This window comes from Zootoca vivipara, chromosome 4 (assembly GCF_963506605.1).
Source record: "Zootoca vivipara chromosome 4, rZooViv1.1, whole genome shotgun sequence".
NCBI lineage: Eukaryota > Metazoa > Chordata > Lepidosauria > Squamata > Lacertidae > Zootoca > Zootoca vivipara.
In genome coordinates, this window is record NC_083279.1 from 35,249,859 (window position 1) to 35,271,594 (window position 21,736).

The following is a 21,736-nucleotide window of genomic DNA, read 5'->3' on the forward strand; positions in this document are numbered from 1 at the left end:
ACTTTTTTTGGGGGGGGGTCAGGGTGTCCTCCAGCTCCTCTCCACAAACCGTTTCTAGTTATTCAACATCAGCATCATTACCATCTAATTCATGGGCTCCACTTGAGATATGGATTTCAATTGTGCTAGCATCAGAACCTAGCGAGACAAAAAGAGAGAGATCTCTCATTACATTCAGAGAGGGAGAGGGATGGCTGAAGGAACTGGTCTGCCTCTTGCTGACTAAAAAAAATGAAGGAAACTTACAGCATGAAACTTGCATTTAACCCTACAGAGCAGGAATTTCACTGTACAAGTGTGTCAAACCACAAAGTATTTTGACTGGAAGTCTATGTAGGCACAGTGACTCTTGCTTTAGTGTGGACTGCTATGTATTGTATTATAGAAACTGTATTTTGAAGATGATTGTGTTGTTCCATGAGGCATTAAGGAGATGTTGGGTAGTTTATCAGGTGTAAGAGTCAGGAAGTCTAGAGAAAGAATTGTTGGTGGCTTGAGTAAAGATGCTAAAACTAGGAAAGACCTCATGACCGGGAATAAAGCTTGTGACATTTCCACAGAAAATACAGAATTTAGTTGAGCTCTTATGCCTGAAAGGCTTCCATTCATATATTTTTTTTTCTTTTAATGCCAAAGCAACTGCTGCATAGAAGTGTTTGATGTTTTCCCTGGTCACACATGCTGAGAGTTGATGGCTGAATGTATTTGCTGCTCATTGGCATCAACAGTTCTGAATCTATAGCCCCTATGAAATGTTTAGTAGAAGATCTTTTTCTATAAGACTGAATGTGACAGCAAGCTAGGGTAAAAGTAAGCAAGAGTTTTGCACAATTTTTAAAAATGTATGGGGTGTGTGACATTCTAACTAAAGGCCTTTAAAAACATCTCCCCGATATCTACTTGAAGTCCAATCAAAACAGATGCGAACAAGCCGTAGACTAGCAACAAACTGCCCTTTTAAAGAAAATTCCCCCAAATTCATGTGAGCCTGTTGTGAGGCTTGTCGCCCATGCCCCATAGGAGTGTGTGTCTGTTTTCTCTCTCTTCACTTCTAGCACAGTATTTGGTTTATTACTCTTCTAACCCATGCTTCAGCACGTCTCAATCCAGGCACTAATGGACCAAGTGGGATCTGCTTTCTTTTAACAAAGCCCTTTCTTCTGAACCAGAGAAAGACCAAATATGTTGTTGCTCGTTATTAATAGCAGATGCTGACATATCAAATCTTTGTTCTTGCGACTAGAGAGTGGCCTGTACTGAATTATAGTACTCTAGCTATCTCTTTTAAGTATCAAAGAAATTTGAATTGAAATTTGTATCTGAACTGTGTGTGCCTTAGGAACACGGGCAGCTGCATGCTTGGTAGGGACGTGGGAGAGTCCGAACTCCCTAGAGATGTTAGACTGGCTCCCCCCTTGCCCTTTCGTTGGCAGGTGAAGACCACCTTAGTCCAACAAGCTTTTGGGAACTGCTTTGAATGAAAGGGCTAGTGCCATGGAGTTCTTACTGTAATTATCTGTGTTTTGAATAGTGTATGTGTACACACACACACACACACACACACACAAACACAATTCTATTGATATGTAGTTGTTGTTTTTAATGATTCCCTCATTTTTAGCTGTTCTTATTTTATCCATAAGCTGCCTTGAGTCCCTGTCAGGGGGGAAAGGTGGGGGTCTAATTAAGTTCAGCCAGAACTCAGTTCTGGCACCTCTCGGGTGGGTGCCATTGCCATTATAAGAGAAGATTAATGTTGGAAGCCGCCTAGAGTAGCCATATGGGCGGGTACAAATAATAAATTGTTGTTGTTGTTAGTTGCAGCACCTCTTTTTCTAGAAAAATAGTACTGATAATATAATTTTATTGAGTCATTGCTCCCATCCAGCTCAGTAAACTTATAACAGATCTCCCAACGTTTCAGACAGGAGTCATTTCTAGTCCTGTCTGAGGTAATGAGGGCCTTCTGCTTGCTTTTTCCACAGCCTACTGTTTGCTTACCTGCCATGTTTTTATTAGAATAGTATAATTATTCCCTAGTTTGCCATGACCAGAAAAAAATCTGAATGCCAAGAATCCTGGGGCTTGAATTTTATTTTATTTTTAAGCATTCACAATTTGATGCTGGAACGTAGTTAGTGTCCATGGACTATGTGTGTTCAGGCATTCAAGCCCTCTTCCAAGAAGGAATAGGTTTGTGTAACAAAAATTGCTTGTGGCTGACAAATACCATGGAGGCTCTTGCCTCATCAAAACTGTGTTGCCTTCTGTCCACTGAATTTCAGGCTCCACTTCCCAGTCTCTCTTGCAGAAGCTTTCTTCTATGTAGATCTGGGTAGTAGCCATGTGCAAGATGTATCCGAGGATCCAGTTAAACATGAGTTGAACCCAAGCGAAAACATCTGCTGTGGATTCCTGTAAAGTAGTGACGTGGCTTTGCTTTAAAACACACCCTAGTAGTTAGTGCCCATGACTGGCATCCCCAAAACTGCTTCTTTAAACCTACTTCTGAGTAGACATGCATAGGCCTGTATTGGAACAGACATTGTTTAAGTGTTCTCCCACTGTGATAGCACAACAAGAATTTCCAAACCATTTCTGTTGCCAGGGTTTATTGCAAGCCACATTAATATAGCTCACGGATAACATAACCCAGGTTAGAAGGTACATTAAGGAGCACCTGTTGGGATTGGGCCAATGGCCCATCTAGTCCAGCATCTAATGGCCACCTAGATGCTTCTGCGAAACCCACCAGCAGCACTCAAGCACAAGAGCACTCTCCCCTTCTGCAGTTTGCAACAACTGGCATTCAGAGCATACTGCATCTGGCATAGCCCGTCAGAAAAAAGATTAGAAAAACAATTAGGCATCATAAGCCTTGTCTCCATCCCCAATCCTGTGCTCTTGCCAACTAGCTGACATCACAAAGACCAGCCACCTTTGGCATGTTTCACAGTGGGGTTCATTGGGTTTGTTTGCTTAGTTAAATGTTAAGGGATTGCATTGCTCAGTTGGATGCTGGCTCTCTCATGTGCCTGGCAGTTTCTGTTCAAGAATTCTTCAGAAATCTTGACCCACAAGGCCAGGCCTGTAAACAGAAAGGCACGATTATGTTCTAACGTTTACGTGATGGAGTGAGGGAATGGAACAACACGTTTAAAAAACAAGTGGGTGGTTGTTCTTTTCCTTCATTAAAAAGGATGGTGAAGGTATCGGCTGTCTCCCCTTAAGATGAGTATTTAAAAGAACTTGCTGCTACTTGAGAAAACATTCAGCAAATGCAAAGACTTAGGGACATATTTCTTTTTTTAAAAGATTACGTGGTCACTGAGTTTCTGAGTCCTTTCCAGGAAGGGAAGCTCCCTGTGGCTGAAAACTGAGAAAACGAAATTTAACTCGGGTCTTCAGCGCGAAGGAGCCATGGCTGCTGCTGGGGGTCACATCCAGCGTCTCCGTGATGAAGCTACATGCTCCATCTGCCTGGATTACTTCAAGGATCCAGTGACCAGCCCAGAGTGTGGGCACAGCTTCTGCCGATCCTGCCTGATCCAGTGCTGGGGGGAATCGGAGGCAGAGGGTTCCTGCCCTCAGTGCAGAGAAAGAGTCCAGAGAAGAAGCCTAATCTCCAATCGGCAACTGGCAAACTTTGTAGAAATAGCCCAGAATCTCAGTCTTCAAGAGAGAGAGGAAGAAGGAGGAAAAGGAGGAGTCTGCGAGGAGCACCAGGAGCCCCTGAAACTCTTTTGCAAGGAGGATGAAGCCCCCATCTGTGTGATTTGTGACAAATCAAAGGAACATGAAAATCACAAGGTGATTTCTCTGGAGGAGGCTTTCGAGGAATACAAGGGAGAGATCTGTCGCCGCCTGGAGATTCTGAAGAAAGAGAGAGAGGAAATTCTGGCCTACCAAGCAGATCTGGACACGGAAAGCAACAACCTCCTTAAATTAACAGAAATGGAGAGGCTGAAGACAGTGGAGAAGTTCAGACAACTGCACCAGTTCCTGGAAGAACAAGAACAACATCTGCTGAATCATATGGAAGAGGTGGAGAAGGAGATTGCAAGGAAAAGGGATGAGCAGCTGGCCAGACTCTCCAGGAAACTCTCCTCTCTTGGGAGGATTATCCAGGAGATGGAGAAGTGTCAGCAGCCAGCGATTGAACTCTTGCAGGATATGAGAAGCACCTTGCAGAGGTATGAGAAAAGAGAGAGTCCAGAGAAGCCACTGCCTTTCCCTCCAGAACTGAGGAACGGGATCTTGGAATCCTGTGATCTAAATCAGCTGGTGGAGGATGCAATGAAACAATGGAAAGATGCTTTGTTATTCAGGAAACACATTCAGAAAGATGTTCAGTCATTCAGAAATCCCCAGAGAGCAAATGTAACTCTGGATCCAGACACTGCCCACCCCAGGCTCATTCTGTCCAAGGATCGGAAAGGCCTGAGATTGGGATACAAAAAGCAAGACCTGCCCGATAATCCTGAGAGATTCAGCCACGAGATTTGTGTGTTGGGACGTGAGGGATTTGCAGCAGGCAGACATTTCTGGAAAGTCCATGTGGGAAGTGGGGAAAGATGGGCTGTGGGGGTTGCCAGGAAGTCTGTGGAGAGAAAGGGCCGCTTCCCCTTTAGGCCTGAGACAGGGATCTGGGCTGTGGGGAAGAAAGGAGACGAGTACTTGGCCTTCACCTCCCCTCCTTCCTCTCCTCTGTCCCTGAGTGAGGCGCCCAGGAGGATCCGGGTGACTCTGGACTATGGAGGGGGACGTGTGTCTTTTTATGATGCTGATTCAGGAGCCGGACTCTACACGTTCTCAGGAGCCTCGTTCTCTGGAGAGACCCTCCTCCCTTTCTTTTGTCTGTGGGGAAGTGAAAACCACCTCAGTATCTCCTGAGGAGACTAAATCTGCCTCTCAGGCCCAGTTGGCAGTTTCTCTTCAGGCAAGAGTGACTGACATAAAAAACATTGACCCGCCAAGAGAACCTTGGGCAGTTTTTCAAGAGAACCTTTGAAAGGATTCATTTTCCTTCCTTTTCCCATAATTCCTTTTGTCTCTTTAAGAAGAAGTAAGCTGCAGTCATACTATTAACAGTCCCAATAAATAATTTTTTCCTCAAAAAAAAGAAAGGATGATGAAATGGCATTTCAAGTGTTTGGATGTTTTATTTTCTAAATGTTAACCACCTTCCAGAACCAATGCTACTTAGCAGCAAAAGGCTGCTAAGGAGAGACTAGATAGTTGTACAGCTAAAACTCTCACACTGTATCTACAGAATGACCAGCTCTCACCTTGCCCTACCTGATGTCCTCTTGATGTTTTGGACTGTACCTCCCACCATCCCGAACCACTGGCTGGGGCCCATGGGAGTCATAGCTCAAAGCATGTGGAAGGCACCACACTGGGAAAGACTGGTCTATACCCCTGTATGCAAAAAACCTCGAAGCAGGATGCCTTTTGTAGCCCTGCTAATTGGGTACCTTGAAACAAGAGACTGGAAGGGATTCTAGCTGGGTTTGAACTCTGAGATCTACCACAGGCAAGGTGTCCTGTGCCACACAAACAGGGTTCAGGTAGCGCAGCAGCTGTGTTTGACTTCCACCGTGTGTAACGACACAACTTAGGATGTGTGTTTATAGCCATTTATGCATCTACCATCCCCTTCCTTTTAAGGTAGAAAGGCTGAGACAAGCACTTGGGAGGATAGCGATACAATAGCAAGGTCTCAAGGAGCCCAACCTCAGGGGGAAGTTTGAACCAGCCCCTGGGCAAATAAGGCCTGCAAGTCTTGCCTTAAAGCAACACTGATCCCCACTGCAGCCATCTCAGAGTGTTTTGGGTTTCTTTAGTTCTGCTTAAGCAGAGTTGACAGCGGAACAGCCAAAGGAAAGATAGGATTCAAATTGCGCAGAATAGGTAGATGAAAGTTGACTGGAAGATCCTCAGTACAAATCTAGCTAGAAGAGTAAATTGCATGTGTTTATCCAGAGTCAGTCACGAGTGGATCTAATGGTCAGGAGTCCCTTTACCTTTACTTTATGATGTAATATTTTGAATCCGAATATCAGGCGTTCCATTTCATGCTGCTGTAGCTCTCTTCCCTGAGAAGGTGCTATGCTTTGTGCAAGCCAACCATGTCAACAGACATCTTCACAATGGTGCAAAAGCACATCGATGAGTACAGTAATATAAAAACGCTTTCCCTTGCTGGGAAAAGAATAAATGCCAAAGTTGGCTCAAGAAAGCAAGCTCTTCTACATGCTACAAGGCAAAGGCCAAAGTGAGGCTCAAAATACAATGCTGGAGGTATTTCTAATAAAACACAGCAACGTTGCAGTCTCAGCTAACCAGGAAAGCCACTAGGCTTACAAGGATCCGTAATATATTTATTAAACAAAATCATGTACCGTAAGATATACAAGTTATAGGAGACAAGAAAACAAAGTATGCCAAAAGAAACTACAATGCTAATAAGTTCTGAACATCGCAGGAACCTTCTGACAGCGGTATTCTTATATCTGTTTGTCAAAAAGTTGGCTTCTCTCATTTTTTTACTCCCACATTGCTTTTCTCTCTATAAAGGGTGTCTTGATGAGTGGAAAGATAGTACAGTGGTACCCCTACTTACGAATTTAATGCGTTCCGAACGCACATTTGTAAGTCGAAAAAAATTGTAAGTTTAATCCATAGGAATGCATTGGGAGAAAAAATTCGTAAGTAGAAGCAACCCTATCTAAAAATTCGTAAGTAGAAAAAATCCTATCTAAACCGCATCCAAGATGGTGGACGAAGCTCCATTCATAAGTAGAAACATTCGTAAGTAGAGTTATTCGTAAGTAGAGGTACCACTGTACAAGAAAAAAGTGAGGTACTGGTGAGCAAGGGGAAGGATAAACTCTCATTCACAATCGCACATTCTCCAGATCACACATTCATGTACACCTCTTAATTCCACTTTGTGTTGTCTGGCAGCTGAATAGGTGAATCAACAGTGTTGAAATATGATCTATGCAACATTCATGTCTTCCAGCAAGAGGAGTGCAAGGGTGAAGCAGCCTTGAGGTGGTACAAGTTACCAGCCCTGGTAGACAGGAGAGTTCCTAGGTAGCCTCTCATCACTGCCAAGGTTACCTTCAGACAGCATGCTTAAGGTTTCATCCGCCTGATGGTTTGGCTCTGCTGTCGTTTTCTTTGAGTCGGGGAAATTCACAGAGTTTCCACTTGGCAAGCTGTAAGCATTTTCAGCAGCTGTTGACGTGGACATTGATTCCCATGGTATTTCGCTTTTTCTCCAGCGCAGGTCCAACTTCCAGCCCGTCCATCCGTAGAAAGCCAGTGTAAAAAGGAAGCCTTGCATTGGATTCAGTACTCCCTAAAGGACCAAAAAAGCACAGCGAGAATCAACATGGCCATGGGTAATGAAGACCCATGGTCCTTTTAAAGGAATTCATTCAGTTTTAATTATTTGCACATCAAATTTCAGTATAAGAACCTCCCAAGGCAACATACAGTGGTACCTTGGTTCTCAAACACCTTGGTACTCAAACAACTGCAAACCCAAACACTGCAAACCCAGAAGTAAGTGTTCCGGGTTTGTGAACATTTTTAAGAAGCCGAACATGCTCCGTTTTGAGTGTTACGCTGAGTGTCTGTCTGTTTTTGCTATTCATTTTGCATTTTAGTTTTTGCAGCTTTTTTGTTCTGTTTTTGTGCCTGTGGAACCCAGTTCAGCTACTGATTGATTGTGTGACTGCAGTACATTGATCATTGCTTTCATTTTATGGATCAATAGTTTTGTTAGATAGTAAAATTCATGTTAAATTGCTGTTTTAGGGGTTGTTTTTAAAAGTCTGGAATGGATTATAATCCATTTTGCATTACTTTCTATGGGAAAGCATGCCTTGGTTTTGGAACGCTTTGGTTTTGGAACTTCTGGAATGGATTAAGTTTGAGAACGAAGGTACCACTGTATAGGAGAATTTTTTTTATTTAAAAAATCCATTTGAAAAGCCATACACGACAAAGAACAAAATGCAGCAGTAAAGATATGCAAGAACATTCCCTAAATCCATCTAACCCATCTGAAAAGCCATTGTAGCATAATGTCTGTCAAAATCACCCCACTTCTAAAGATAAGCAGAGAGGAGTTTGGCAAAACTCCTGGAAAAGTTAATTCCAGGCTACACTTGTCCCCTTCACTTGCTACGGAAGCTCCTGCAGCCAATTGGAAGCCACGCCGGATGTTAGGGTTCCAAAGAGTGTTTGAAAACCGGAACAATCACTTCCGGTTTTTGGGAGCCAAAATGTTCGACTCCCAAGGCGTTTGAAAACCAAAATACAACTGTATTAAGAATTGCTTGGGTTGCCCCCTTCAGCCAGTCATCTAGCATTCTATACATTTGTTGGTGTGAGGAAGTATTAGTTACTGGTTAGCAGGAAGGCATAACTTTTAAAAAAGCAACTCCGGCTGTGAAGCTATGTATACACACTTGCTTGGGAGTAAAGCCCACTGAACTCAGTAGGGCTGATTTCAAACGTAAGAATAATTTTTATGGGACAGCACTGTAGCTCAGTGCTAGAGTATCTGCTTTCCATGCAGAAAGTCCCAGGTTCAATCTTGTATCTCCAGCATTCCCCTCTGCCTGAAACCCTGGAGTCCGCATATGTTTGCTTATTTATTATTATTACTACTAGTACACATGTGGGCAAAGAGACACACAACACTCCCTAGGACAAAAATAGGACTGCACGCTAGAGTGGTCATGAGATTTCCAGCAAAGTCAGACTGCTGTGTTGCGGGGGAGAGAGAGGAAGAGAGAGGTAGAAAGAAGTTAAACACAAGATACTGGGCAAAAAATTTTTAAAAAGGGGGAGAAGGCAGACGGCAGACAAAGAGTGTAATTTCACAGCCGTACAAGGAAATGAATGACATAAAGGGCTCTAAAGAGGAAAGAAATTAATGGAAGCACTGCTATGTTGAGAGGGAAGAGAGAGGCAGTAGGAGGAGGAACAAGAAGCCAATGATGGAAAAATAACACAAGGCAAGAGAAGGACAAGGATTGCTCCAGGTGAGGAGAGAGAAATGCTGAAACTTTAGGAGAAAGTGACGGGGCTGATTAGAAACCAACTCTGCCATGACTCAGTAACCTGCTATTGATAATTATCAACAAGCCTGTATGGATAAAAAAAAAAGTGCACAAGCAATTCAAAACATTCTCCTGACAGTTAATTACTACCTGTATTGTAGACACCTGCAGGCAAAAGAGAAGAAAAATAAAGCAGTTGGCACTTCTGCAGAATTTGGAAGTTCTGCAGTGAACTTCCAAATTCATCACTTCCTGCACTGTCCTCAGCAGGATAATTCTGTCCCTGCCCCACCCTGCAGGTCTCTGGGGACTCCTTTCCTGTTGGATGGCAACCTTGTCAATGACACTCGCTTAGGAAGCCCTAAAAAACATTGCTAAGCCCTTACCATTATGATCCACGTGATCAGTGCAGCGTTCCGGACGTGTTTCAAGGGGCTTCCATTGATATCTGGCTGCATTTCCAGGTAGAACAGGAGGCCCTCGTTGATGATATTTGATGACCAGCTGATAACAGGCACCAAGAGAAGAAGGCAGAGATATAGATCACTTGATGCATGTCCTCATTTGCAGAAAGAACTTGGAGAGTTCCCTTTGAATGCTAATTTTCAAAGCCGGTATTACAAAAGAAGAGGAATGCATGTACAAAATCTCCCTGCCTTGGAATCCCTTTGTGCAGCCTGAGGCAGAGAAACCAACCTAAAATGAAATTTTAACATGCCACTCGCCCCTAAGCTTGTCAGTTGGGGAATTTAATTTTGGCCATGTGTTTAATTTTGGCCATGTACGAGAGCCAGTGTGGTGTAGTGGTTAAGAGCGGTAGACTCGTAATCTGGGGAACCGGGTTCGTGTCTCCGCTCCTCCACATGCAGCTGCTGGGTGACCTTGGGCTAGTCACACTTCTCTGAAGTCTCTCAGCCCCACCCACCTCACAGGGTGTCTGTTGTGGGGGAGGAGGAGAAAGGAGACTGTTAGCTGCTTTGAGACTCCTTCGGGTAGTGATAAAGTGGGATATCAAATCCAAACTCCTCCTATTCATACCATAGTTATACTGGGCTGTGGTGTATGAGGTGTGGGGGGGGGAGCAGGGGAGAGAACCCTCATTGCTGTAGACACCATAAAGAGAAAAATTATAAGTAGCAGTTAGCAGCAGCAACATATAAAGGGCAGAGATGGAAAACCTTCATCTTGAGGGTCACATTCTCTTCTCGGCAACCTTCGGTGAGGGGCACACATTCCAACAAATGGGCACAGCCAGAGGCAAGAGTGGGCACAGCAATGAACAGAATTGTAACTTTGTACATTAGATTGTTTCTACATCCTACACACAACCTCTCTGCTCCCACCAGGCAGGAAAAGAGGCATTTTCAGAGTTCAATGAGACATGTCATCCAGGCAAAAGCACTCAGGATGTGAAGCAGAGGGAGGAGGGTAGCTTGGGAAGAATTCAAAGGGTCAGGCAGAGAGGTCTGGAGCGATACATTTGCCCCCCCCCCCCCCGAGCCTGAGGTTCCCAATCCCTGTATAAAGGGAGGGAGCAGATGCACACACACACACAAACCCCTACCTGAGTCAAGATTTCAGATAAATGGAACAATGTGGAGCTGGTGCAATATCAGCCTATGCATTTGCCCACACAATATTGTTAAAAGAAACTACCGTATTCCATTAAGCGGGAGGGTGGAAATGTGTCTTACCAAATAACAACCACCAGCATGATTTTGAAAAAGCGAACTTTGATCTCTGTCCCCAGGCGCCTTTCATTCTCTGTATAGATCCCTTGTCTTCCCTTCAGTAAGGATGCAACTGGAAAGGAGAAATAAAATGCAATGGACACGCCCTGCCATTTTTAAGGTCAGCCGTGAAGATCAATGGCACATCCCACTAGGTTGTTTCCCTTGTATAAGCCCCATTAAAATGCTACTGGTTTCAAAAGGTCTTACACAGGAGAGTTGGGCCCAAACTTTAATGTCACTAATGCAATCTGTTGCTAAGATTAGCACTATGCAAGAGCAACAGTAATAGCCAGGCAGAAGTATATGGTAGGTCTGTTTTTTTAAAAAAACCTGTGGCCACCAGATGTTGTTGGAACCAAAGCCCACCAGCAGAAGCCAGCATGGCCAATGGTCAGGAATGATGAAAGTTGCAGTCCAACAACATCTGGAGAGTAACAGGTTCCCTCTAAGGAAGATAAAATAATGGGCAGAATTTAACTATTGAGTCCTGTGAGCCGAAGCCCTGGGCATGGACTTCTACTTCTTCTCCTCTTCTGCATAGCCCCTGAAGTTGGCTCATTTTGGGGGGTTGGGAGAACTTCTGGAAAAGCACATAGAGAAAGGGAAGTTACTCCTTCTGGCATTCCAAAATGCTTGCCCTGGCAGAATGATCATCTTAGCACGATGCTGAATCCCTTCCAAAGTTTTGGGGTACTGAGCTGTAATCTATTCAGGAAGCCACCTTATTATTCTCTCCTCCTGATTACAGTACCTACGTCCCTTCAATAAAAAAGGAACCATGATCTGTTATGACATGTTCCTTATACTTGTTTTTCGTTCCCACACGCAAATTCCAATTGCCATTTGGAATCTTACCAGCGGTGACTGTCCTGCTGAAAAGGACTGGGTTCGCCACCAGAACAAGCACCAATGGAACGTAGGTCGTGACGTAATGGGGAATCGCATGCTCCAGACCATTTTCGCAACTGAAGGGGTGGGGAGAAAAAAGGGCAGAGAAGAGATTTTATTTCTCATTCCCTTCCTCCAAGCTTAGAGCGGTCCTCACTCAGGATTCCGAGTGGGCTTCCTGCCTAGCCAGAAACACAGGGTAATAATTGTGATGTGAGCATCCACATGTATATCTATGTCTGTCCCATGTTCAGACAGTATGATAGCTTTTACTACTTCCACTTTCACATTACAGCACAAAAAGCCCACACTGTTTTTACCTGGACCCTCAAGGTTTTAATTTAGCCCGCTCCGATATTAAAGCAAAGGTTTTATTCAATTATTCTTCACATGCACTGCAAAAGCAGTGAAGGCAGAGTCCCTAAGAAATCTCCCATCTGACCAGAACCAGGCCTGTTTGGCTTCAGAAAGGTGTGTGTGTCACATGCCTTCAAGCTGCGACTTGGTCCATGATACCAAGCACATTTCCCCAGATGCATGGAGACTTCACACCAACAGAGAGCCAAGATGGCAGAGCTGGCTTTTAGCTGGTGGGCTGCTTTATAAGCCAAGGACTAAGCAACTGCCTGAACCTGACAAACCTACACAATCTGCCATGTCCAAGTGAATTCATTAAACCATTGTGTGAATCGTAGAAGTATAGCTAAACAACTTAAAGGTTACCTAGAAACTGAAGGGTAGTATAGCATCGCAATTCCCTCCACGCACAGCAAGATCGCCAGGCCCCACGTCATCATGTGATACAACACAATTGTACTAGAAATACATAGAAAGCCAAAGGTTTGGACGTCAGAAATTGTTTCAGCATTACACACATCATGTGTTCCTCCCTTTTAACGGCGAAGCCAAAGGTTTGGGAAGCAAGTTAGTTATGAGGTTTGGTAAGGAGTTTGACTCAAATCTTGCAGCTCAGCTGTTGGAATGCTATGTGCGTGTATTAACCTGAAACAACTGACATAAGTAGTCATGACTCACAAGGTAAACCCAGGATAGTGTTAGACAAGCTTTTGTCCAAAAAAATTTAACAGTGGCAGATCAGACCTGCATGCATATTGAGAAATGTACAAAAACATAATGCTGAAAATATTGCCCTGTTTTTAAAGTGTGGTTTTATTTAACTTTATTACCTCATCCCTGCCGATCTTCTAACAACCAAGTAGGAATCTACAGCATAGCAAAACAGCCACCAAAAACCAGCACTGTACAAGAGTTGGATCCACATCTGTGGGGGGAAAGGGAAAAAAGGAGGGTCTTATATGTCATAGTTGCAGAGAGTAACAGACAAATATTGGGACACTTAAACTTGAAACGTTACATCCAAATATGTGTACATCAAAGTCACTGAGTGCCAGTATTAGCCCTAGGCTTGGTTCTTGTGCGTACGATTTGATCAGTTGGCTCCCGCAAATGTTACACATGTAAAATGTAATTTGACTTCAGACTCTCCCTCCCCTAGGAAAGGACATCTGATAACATAAAAGGCTTGTCGATGATTCAAGTAAAGCAAGGCTTTCTGAGGTCGGTTCTCACCATTCCCGCTATACTGCCCGCTCGTGATAAACCTGCCACAGTCACATGGAGAAATCGCAGCGGAAACCAATGTGTGTGGGATAGAAATGAAATCAGCACATAAATGCATGCATAAATGCAGTAGCTGGAGAAACTATAGCCACAACTTCAGAAATGGCTGCTGTCTATCTGCACAGCCAAATTCAGAGCACTGCGCTCTCACTCTATGACAGCAAAAGTGTTGGTCACCCAGAGAAAGGTATTGATCCCATGGGTGGGAAGTACCCCTTCCCGGATCTTCCAGGACTACAACTCCCATCACCCCAGACCATTAGCCATGCTGGCCGGGGTTGATGGGTATTGGAGTCCAACAATATCCAGAGGGCTACAGGCTCCCCATCTTTGCCTTAGCTTAAAGACAAGAGTGGCCCAGATATAAAAATGCATCAACTGGAACAGGCAGGCATCAACTTCCATACTTGGTCCTCATCCAGCTAGGAATATGCATGAGGAACCTGCCTATCTAAAGTATGGCATTTTGTATGGAGTAAAATATTATTACATGAATCACTTTGATAAGAAGTGGCTATTTCTTGCTGCACCAAGAAGGGGAGAAAAAAGCTGTGAGAAAGGGATTATCCGCATTGTAAACTCTGCTGCATATATTCCTCGTAAAAGGCCAACAGAAACATGGAATGTGCAGGTTTCAATCAAGCTAATTCCATGGCATTTATCTGTAGATAATTCACATTTTTTCCCACAACTAGACCTTAGATAAGTGATCTTTCATGTCTGTGTTTACAAGTTCTAACATTCTTCCTTGCAAGAGCTGGAATTCTGCTGCATTCTTTCCCCTTTAAATTGGTCCAGGAACCTTTTTTATTCCACCTTTACTTTCTCTTCAGCTTCTGGAGTTCTGGGTGTTTGGGCTCCATTGAGCTTTCAGTTATTTGTCTCCTCTCTTAATTAGTCATTATACCCAGCGGCAATTGCCAAGTTTACCTGCAGAAAAGCCAGTTAAAAATCATGCTTCTTGCAACTCAGAAAAGTCAAAGGTTTTCTCCTGTTCAGCCCTGATTCCAAAAGATCCATTTCAGCTTTTTATATATATAAAAAAACTGCTGGTTACTCAAAGCAAAGACTGCTAACTAGTTGAAGAAACTATGCAACACAATCCTATGCATTTTTATTTAGAAGATTCACTGTGCTCAAGGTGGCTTTCTCCTGGGTATATGTGCACAGGACTGCAATTGATGGATTGGGGAAAATCTCAAAATTTATTATGAGAAGGAAGACTATCTTTTATCAGTTCCTTGCTTTTTATGCCCTATGCTGAGGGCACATCAGAACTAAACAGGCAATGTGGGTTGGGCAGAAGATGTACGGGGGTATTTAAAAAAAATCCCTCCCATTGAAGAGGGAAATTTATTGCACCAGGTCCATCTGGAGCTAATGTAAAGTTGAGCCTTCGATGGCAGCACAAGTCAAACAGCATTAAGTGTGCTCCTTCCCGGCTGCACCACCTACCTTCTTCTCACAATTCCACACCATTTTAGTCATTCCACTAGCGTATCTTCACTGGCAGCTCGGCCATCCTTTCTAGGTGGTTTCCCACAGTGGGTGCGTCACGGTGGCAGTACAGTACCTCAACTTCCAACCACAAAGCACAAATCCACCCCAGCTCACGCATTTGATTCCCCCCCCCCCTCAGGTGGCTCAACCATTTTGAAAAGGTATGAAGAAATGCTCAAGAACTTCAGGCGAGAGGATTTTATGGTATCACTTTGGAGAGGCTTTCCATTTTGTAAATTCGCTGCAACTGATCCCAGTTTGCCAACAGACTAAAAAGTTCTTCCGGCAGTTGGGAGTTGCCTTCCGTGGAACCAGTTCAGAGTGGCTTCTTTTCTTATTAAAAACACTTCATCTAGGCTCTTGAGGCCTTGCTAGCACTCTTCCTTAACACAGTTAATGGCACAGATCCACAGTCTGTTGGATTAGATAAGAGATCCCTGAGTGGGAATTCCCACTCGGCCATGATGCCCACTGGCCGATTTTGAGCCAGTCGCTTGCATTCGGCCTAACTCACCTTGCAGGATTTTGCAATAAGCCTAGCACATGCTGCCCTGACTTCCACAAATGAAAGCCAGAATGCAAATGTGATAAACCTATTTGCGTGGATCTGTTACCTACCGCACTTCCTACACAGAAGGCAGCAGGCCAAACATCCGTCCCATTCACCACAGATATGTTTGCTACAAAGTCTGGGAACCCCAACCAGACAGTTGATCTGAAGATTATACCTAAGAAGGAGGAAAAATCCATGTTAATGTGCTGTGACTCTAGCAAGTTCTATGTTCACCTTGTTTATGCAAATGTTTTCCCAAACCCGAGCATCATGTTGACCACTGAGCCCAGGACACCGGACTAGATAAGGTGTTGGCTTGATCCAGCCGGCCTCTTCTTAATAATAATAATAATAAATTTTACTTATACCCCGCCCTCCACAGCCAAGGCCGGTCTCAGGGCAGCTAACACTAGATATAAAACAACTTAAGAACAAGTTTAAATACATTAAAATTAATTAAAATTAAAATGCAGTCTCATATGGAAGGAAAAGGGAAATGGGAAAATGGGGGGGGTCAGGTTGGCTCCAGGCCAAAGGCCAGACGTAACAACTTGGTCTTACTGGCCCTGCGGAAAGAAATCAGGTCCCGCAGGGCCCTGGTCTCATGAGACAGAGCGTTCCACCAGGTCGGAGCCAGTGTTGAAAAGGCTGGTTGACTTCCTTCAGCCCGGGACCTCTAGGGTGTTACTATTTATGGACCTTAAGGTCCTCCGTGGGGCATACCGGGAGAGGCGGTCCCGTAAGTACAAGGGTACTAGGCCGTAAGGGAGTACTGGGAGAAGCTGGGATATAGTAACAGCTTTGCATGGTGGTATCACAAAGAGTCGGACACGACTAAACGACTAAACAACAACAATAAATATACCAGTTCACAGGGTAAGTGAAGGGATTGTTGCAACAGGCGCTGTCATGCTATGTGATCCTGCATGTTCCATCCTTAGAAAGGAGTCAAAGGTAGGGGCACGAAGTTCCCAGAGTTATTGAATCACATGCTCGCCTTCCCAGTCTTCAAATTGCCGTCATGTGAGTGACCAGTGATCAGACTTACGGATTTCATTCATGAATTGAGACAATTCAGGGATTAAAAGCTCAGCTGTTTCAACCAAATCCTACTACGGTATGCCTGAGGTGCTGAAATTGCTGTGGTCTAGCTTTTTTGCCTTTGTGCTTTCTTATCTATAGTTCCGCCTTGCTGCCTGCTCTCGAATTACAGTCATACCTCGGTTTAAGTACGCTTCGGTTTGAGTACTTTCAGTTTAAGTACTCCGCAGACCTGTCTGGAACGGATTAATCTACTTTCCATTACTTTCAATGGGAAAGTTCGCTTCAAGTTAAGTACGGACTTCCGGAACCAATTACACTCATACCTCGGGTTAAGTACGCTTCAGATTGAGTACTCCGTGGACCCGTCTTGAATGGATTAATCCACTTTCTATTACTTTCAACGGGAAAGTTGGCTTCAGGTTAAGTACGCTTCAGGTTAAGTACAGAATTCCAGAACCAATTGTGTACTTAAACCGAGGTACCACTGTATTATCATGCTACTTATGCGTTAAATAAGATGGGGGCAGAAAGGAGGAGAGTGTCATTTTCAAGCAGAACGTACGTTGCAGCCATACGGTCACGACTGGACCTAATGGTCAGGGGTCCCTTTACCCTTTACCTTTTATACACAGTATACAGGATGCACAGTATTTACAAATACAAGTCCAAACATTACAGGTGGTGGTGATGGAGGAGGAAAATGGGGCACAGCCTGTGAGAACTGGGCATTTTGCTAGTACATATACAAAACAATCCTAAGCACATTTGCTCAGAAGTAGGTCTCATCAACAGTATTTGCTCCTTGACAGGATTGTAGCCTTAGCAGTTACAACCAGTCATCAAACAGGATTCAGCTCCAAAGACAGCTCCAAATGAATTATCATTTTGAGATTTTTAATTTGTAGGGCATGGAAAAGGCAATAAAGGTATATAGACGGTGTATAACTATGCAAGTTTCTTTTCTTTCTTTTTTTTAAAAAAATTAAACCACTCTCATCATTTATTAAGTTAAAAAGCACCAATTGAAAGCACTGATCAGACATTTCATGTCAAGGCCTAAGCTCTTCCTCCATCACAAACTCAAATCTGGTTGCGATTTTTTGAAAAAAGGATATTGACTTTTAAAAAAGGGATTCGGTATTTAAGGAATTCCAAGACGCAGAATAGAGACATGTTCCGGGCGGGCTAAAGACCTCTACGGATCCCACTCTGACATTTGGCAGATAGCCCTTCTTGCTATCCTAAGAGGGGGAATGAGGGACAGGGCTGGCAGCCCCAGGGATTGTAGAGAGGGTGTACAGGGGGATGGAATAGGGGTGTCAAGGGGCCACGGTGATCCAGCCGAGGATGAGGAGGGAACCACCATAATTGGTCGGGTCCCATCACGGCATGGTAATACAGGGCGCTGGAGAACACCCCCATGCCCAGGGACAGGATGCTGCTGGCCATCATGGGATAGCGGCAGTGGGGCACAGCCAGGAGGGCCAGGCTGTGGAGGAAGTGATATTTGTTGGCCGTCTCGTAGAGCTCTTTTAAGTAGTCATCTCGGTCACTCCGACAGAAACCATGAGCCCTGTAGGCCCCCAACCGCCGCAGCCTTGCTCAGCGCTCCAAGCCGTTGGAAAAACACCCCGGCGCCCGCAACCATTCTTATCCCCGACGTGAAAATGTATCAACCCCGTATGCAAGTTTCGTGCTGTCGATCTATAAGAGAGCAACTGGGTTCACACGAAGTGCAAAACTGAATTTGAAAACTATGGAACCTGAAATCAGAATGGGAAACTACTATTTGAAATGGATTTTCAATTCTGATTTGGCGGGTAAGTGCAAGCCACAGCTTGCCAATTTCGATGTAATGGCAAAGCAAGCCACAATTTGATGTTATTGTCTGAACTAAACCATTAACCTCTTTCTATTCTGTCAGTTCAGTTCATTACTTTTGGACAAATCGGGTACGTTATTGCCATTGCCCAGAAGGCTCAGTACAAGAAGCAGAGGTCTATTGGGGTTCGCCACTGAATGCAATCTCAACATACCCTCTCACAACTTCCTGTCCTATACAGTTTCATTGTTTTTCATTCATGCTTAGCTGCTTTGGAAGCTTTGGGGGGGGGGGCTGAAAATTGTGTGTATTTCATAGAATCACAGAATTGTAGACTTGGAAGGAACTCCAAGGGTCATCTAGTCCAACCTCTGCAATGCAGGAATCTCAGCTAAATCATCCATGACAGGTGGTCATCCAACCTCTTCTTAAAAAACCTCCAAGGAAGGAGAGTCCACCACCTTCCGAGGGAGTCTGTTCCACTGTCCAACAGCTTTTACTGTCAGAAAGTTCCTGATGTTTAGTTGGAATCTCCTTTCTTGTCGCTTGAATTCACTGGTTTGAGTCCTAGTTTGCTGCATTTATGACATTTAAAGCTATCTTAGTGTACAGTGGAACCTCGGTTTATGAACACCTCGGTTTATGAATTTTCGGTTTATGAACACCGCGGACCCATCTGGAACGGATTAATTCACTTTCCATTACTTTTAATGGGAAAGTTCGCTTCAGTTTATGAACGCTTCAGTTTATGAACAGACTTCCGGAACCAATTACACCCATGTTTCAGTTTATGAACGCTTCAGTTTAAGTACTTCACGGACCCGTCTGGAACGGATTAATCCACTTTCCATTACTTTCAATGGAAAAGTTCGCTTCAGTTTATGAACGGTTACTCCGCAGACCGTCTGGAACGGATTAACCCACGTTCCATTACTTTCAATGGGAAAGTTCGCTTCAGTTTATGAACGCTTCAGTTTATGAACAGACTTCCGGAACCAATTGTGTTCATAAACCGAGGTACCACTGTACATCTAAAAATATGTAAAGTATATTTTCAAATACATGCACTATTTCTTCCATTAAGACATTGCTTTGCAATTAATAAATGACTGTTAACACCCCACTATTTTTTCCCTATAAGTTAACGTCAGTTGCATTAATTTAATTAATTAATTAATTAATTAATTAATTGCATCCCTGGTGTTATGTATTCTTGTATAATATCAGAACAAACACTATTTTTTTTACTTGGAGGTGGAGGGAGGGACAACCAAGAGTAGGACTTTAAAATTCCATTCATACAAACAGACTTAGTTGCCACTAAACTACAAATTAGTGTCAGTCATGTAGCTCAGTGGTGGAGAGGCGGTTTTAGTTTTTTATCCTGGCATGAGATGGTAGAGGGGATTTAACCTCTTGCTAACTTGCGCAGGCTGGGTCTGTATCATGCCCCTCGGCCCCCACTGCTTCACCTGCAATTTACACTGGCAAAAAAGTCCCTTGCCTTTCAATGGTCCATTTGGAAAAATAAAAGTAGACAGGATATAAGAATCCTACAACCATGTACATTCTTGGACACTTGTGCAAGTGGCCAGAAGACTAACCACATGAGGCAGAGGTCAATTTGGGTTTGCCACTGAATGCAGTCTCAACAGGAAGCTACCGGTATAATTGGAAGGGACCACGCAGGAAATCTAGTCCAACCCCCTGCAATGCAGGAAACTTTTGCCCAACATGGGGCCGCTCAAACCCACAACCCTTAGATTTAAGAGCCTCATGCTCTACCAACTGAACTACAGTAAGAGCTGTTCAACAGTGGAATTTGCTGCCAAGGAGTGTGGTGGAGTCTCCTTTTTTTGGAGGTCTTTAAGCAAAGGCTTGACAGCCATATGTCAGGAATGCTTTGATGGCGTTTCCTGCTTGGCAGGGGGTTGGACTGGATGGCCCTTGTGGTCTCTTCCAACTCTATGATTCTACAGGTGAAACTCGGAAAATTAGAATATCGTCAAATACTGCATTTATTTCAGCAACACAACTTAAAAGGTGAAACCAATATATGAGATAGATGCATGACATGCAAAGCAAGATATGTCAAGCCTTTATTTGTTGTAATTGTAATCATTTGTCGTTAGGAGGGTCAATTATAAATGGAATGTAATTAATGAAATGTAATAGCGATGTTTATTTTGTATTATTGTAACTATTTGTTTTATTACTGTGGAATTTCCAAAAGAAAGCATTTGTAAAAATTAAAATTAAAATAAAAAATAAAAAGTTGCATTACTGAAACAAATGCACTTTTCGACGATATTCTAATTTTCCGAGTTTCACCTGTATCACATATGTTTAATAAAGGGGATGGGACCAGAATTTTTAAAACTTGCAACTGGGTTTTTTTTGTTTTAAAAGCCCATATTCTTTTTTTTATAGGGGTAAATAAAGGAGTGGAGAAGAGGGAGGACAACAACAGGGTGGTTGATCAGAGAAAGTTAGTTCAGTCTGTTTGGCATAAGACTCTTGATTCCTACATTGCCGGGGGTGGGACTAGAAGATGACCCTCGACCCAACTTCGCAATTCTATGAAGTAGGATTTGAAGGGAACGGGGACGGAGACGGAATCTGAACCATCCCTCCAAGTCTGTAACCAAATTGATGCCCCAAGCGACAGTTTGCCAATGCAAAAGTCGTCCGTCGCCCTTTCTGCCCCTACCACGCGGCTAAGAGGTCTCCTTGGAAAGCAAGCAGGGGGCGACCCTGGCCAGCATCGTGGCCTCCTTACCTAAAGCGCCCAGCATGTCGCAGGCGGAGATGAGGAGCAGGATGGTGGAGGACGAGGACGCCGCCGCCTTGGGCACCTTCCTGGCGCCTTGGCCCCTCTTGGGCAGCAGCTGCAGGGCGCTGAGCGCCAGGCCGGCCGAGGCGCTGCCCAAGCAAACCCCGCAGAAGACCTGCGGCTGGAAAGCGAGCAGCAGCTGCGAGGCCGCGTCCCGGTTGGGGCAGCAGAAGGTCTCCAGCCTCGGAGAGGCCATGAGGGGCGAGCGAGGGAGGAAGAGCAGGCCCGACGGCAGCCAAGCACCCAAAGCAGCAGCTTCCTCTCGCTGTTTCAGGAGGCTATTTGCTTCATGTTTCTCCCGCCGAGCTGAATGCAGAGAGTCACGGGGTGGCTGGGTCAGGCGGCGCCGGCGCTGCTGCAGCTGCGAGGACTAAATCCCCTGCAGCGGCCAGGCCGAGATCTGAGCAGCCGCGCCAGCGGGCCTTAATCCGAAGCGGGGCTCTTTTGCTCCGAGGCGTCGGATAGGCCTTCCCTCAGACTGAAGGGGAGAGGGGGAAAGGAGGAGGGAAACTCGAAAGTGGCAGGAGGACGGCGGGCGAGGCGAAAGATGCGGGGCTCCATTGGGAGCCGCATGGTGCACGTGGTGCTTGGATGGCTACAAACAAGGCGGGGATTCTCCTCGCGCAGCAGCAGCGGGTC

The 21,736-nt window shown here is 44.5% G+C and overlaps 2 protein-coding genes across 2 annotated transcripts; one reads left to right on the forward strand and one right to left on the reverse strand.

Moving 5' to 3' along the window:
* Positions 1 to 58: 58 nt before the first annotated feature.
* GPR143 (G protein-coupled receptor 143) lies at positions 59 to 21,377 on the reverse strand. The gene is made up of 9 exons (XM_035115972.2): positions 21,044 to 21,377; positions 15,464 to 15,573; positions 12,892 to 12,986; positions 12,428 to 12,520; positions 11,672 to 11,781; positions 10,778 to 10,886; positions 9,470 to 9,587; positions 7,129 to 7,369; positions 59 to 138 (listed from the first exon to the last, which is right to left on the reverse strand). The coding sequence occupies exons 1-9, from the start codon at positions 21,291 to 21,293 to the stop codon at positions 59 to 61; spliced, it is 1,206 nt and encodes a 401-aa protein (XP_034971863.2). The 5' UTR covers positions 21,294 to 21,377.
* LOC118085379 (zinc finger protein RFP-like) lies at positions 3,095 to 5,090 on the forward strand. The gene has a single exon (XM_035115971.2). It carries the CDS (start codon positions 3,421 to 3,423, stop codon positions 4,891 to 4,893), a length of 1,473 nt encoding a protein of 490 aa, XP_034971862.2. The 5' UTR covers positions 3,095 to 3,420; the 3' UTR covers positions 4,894 to 5,090.
* Positions 21,378 to 21,736: the final 359 nt, after the last annotated feature.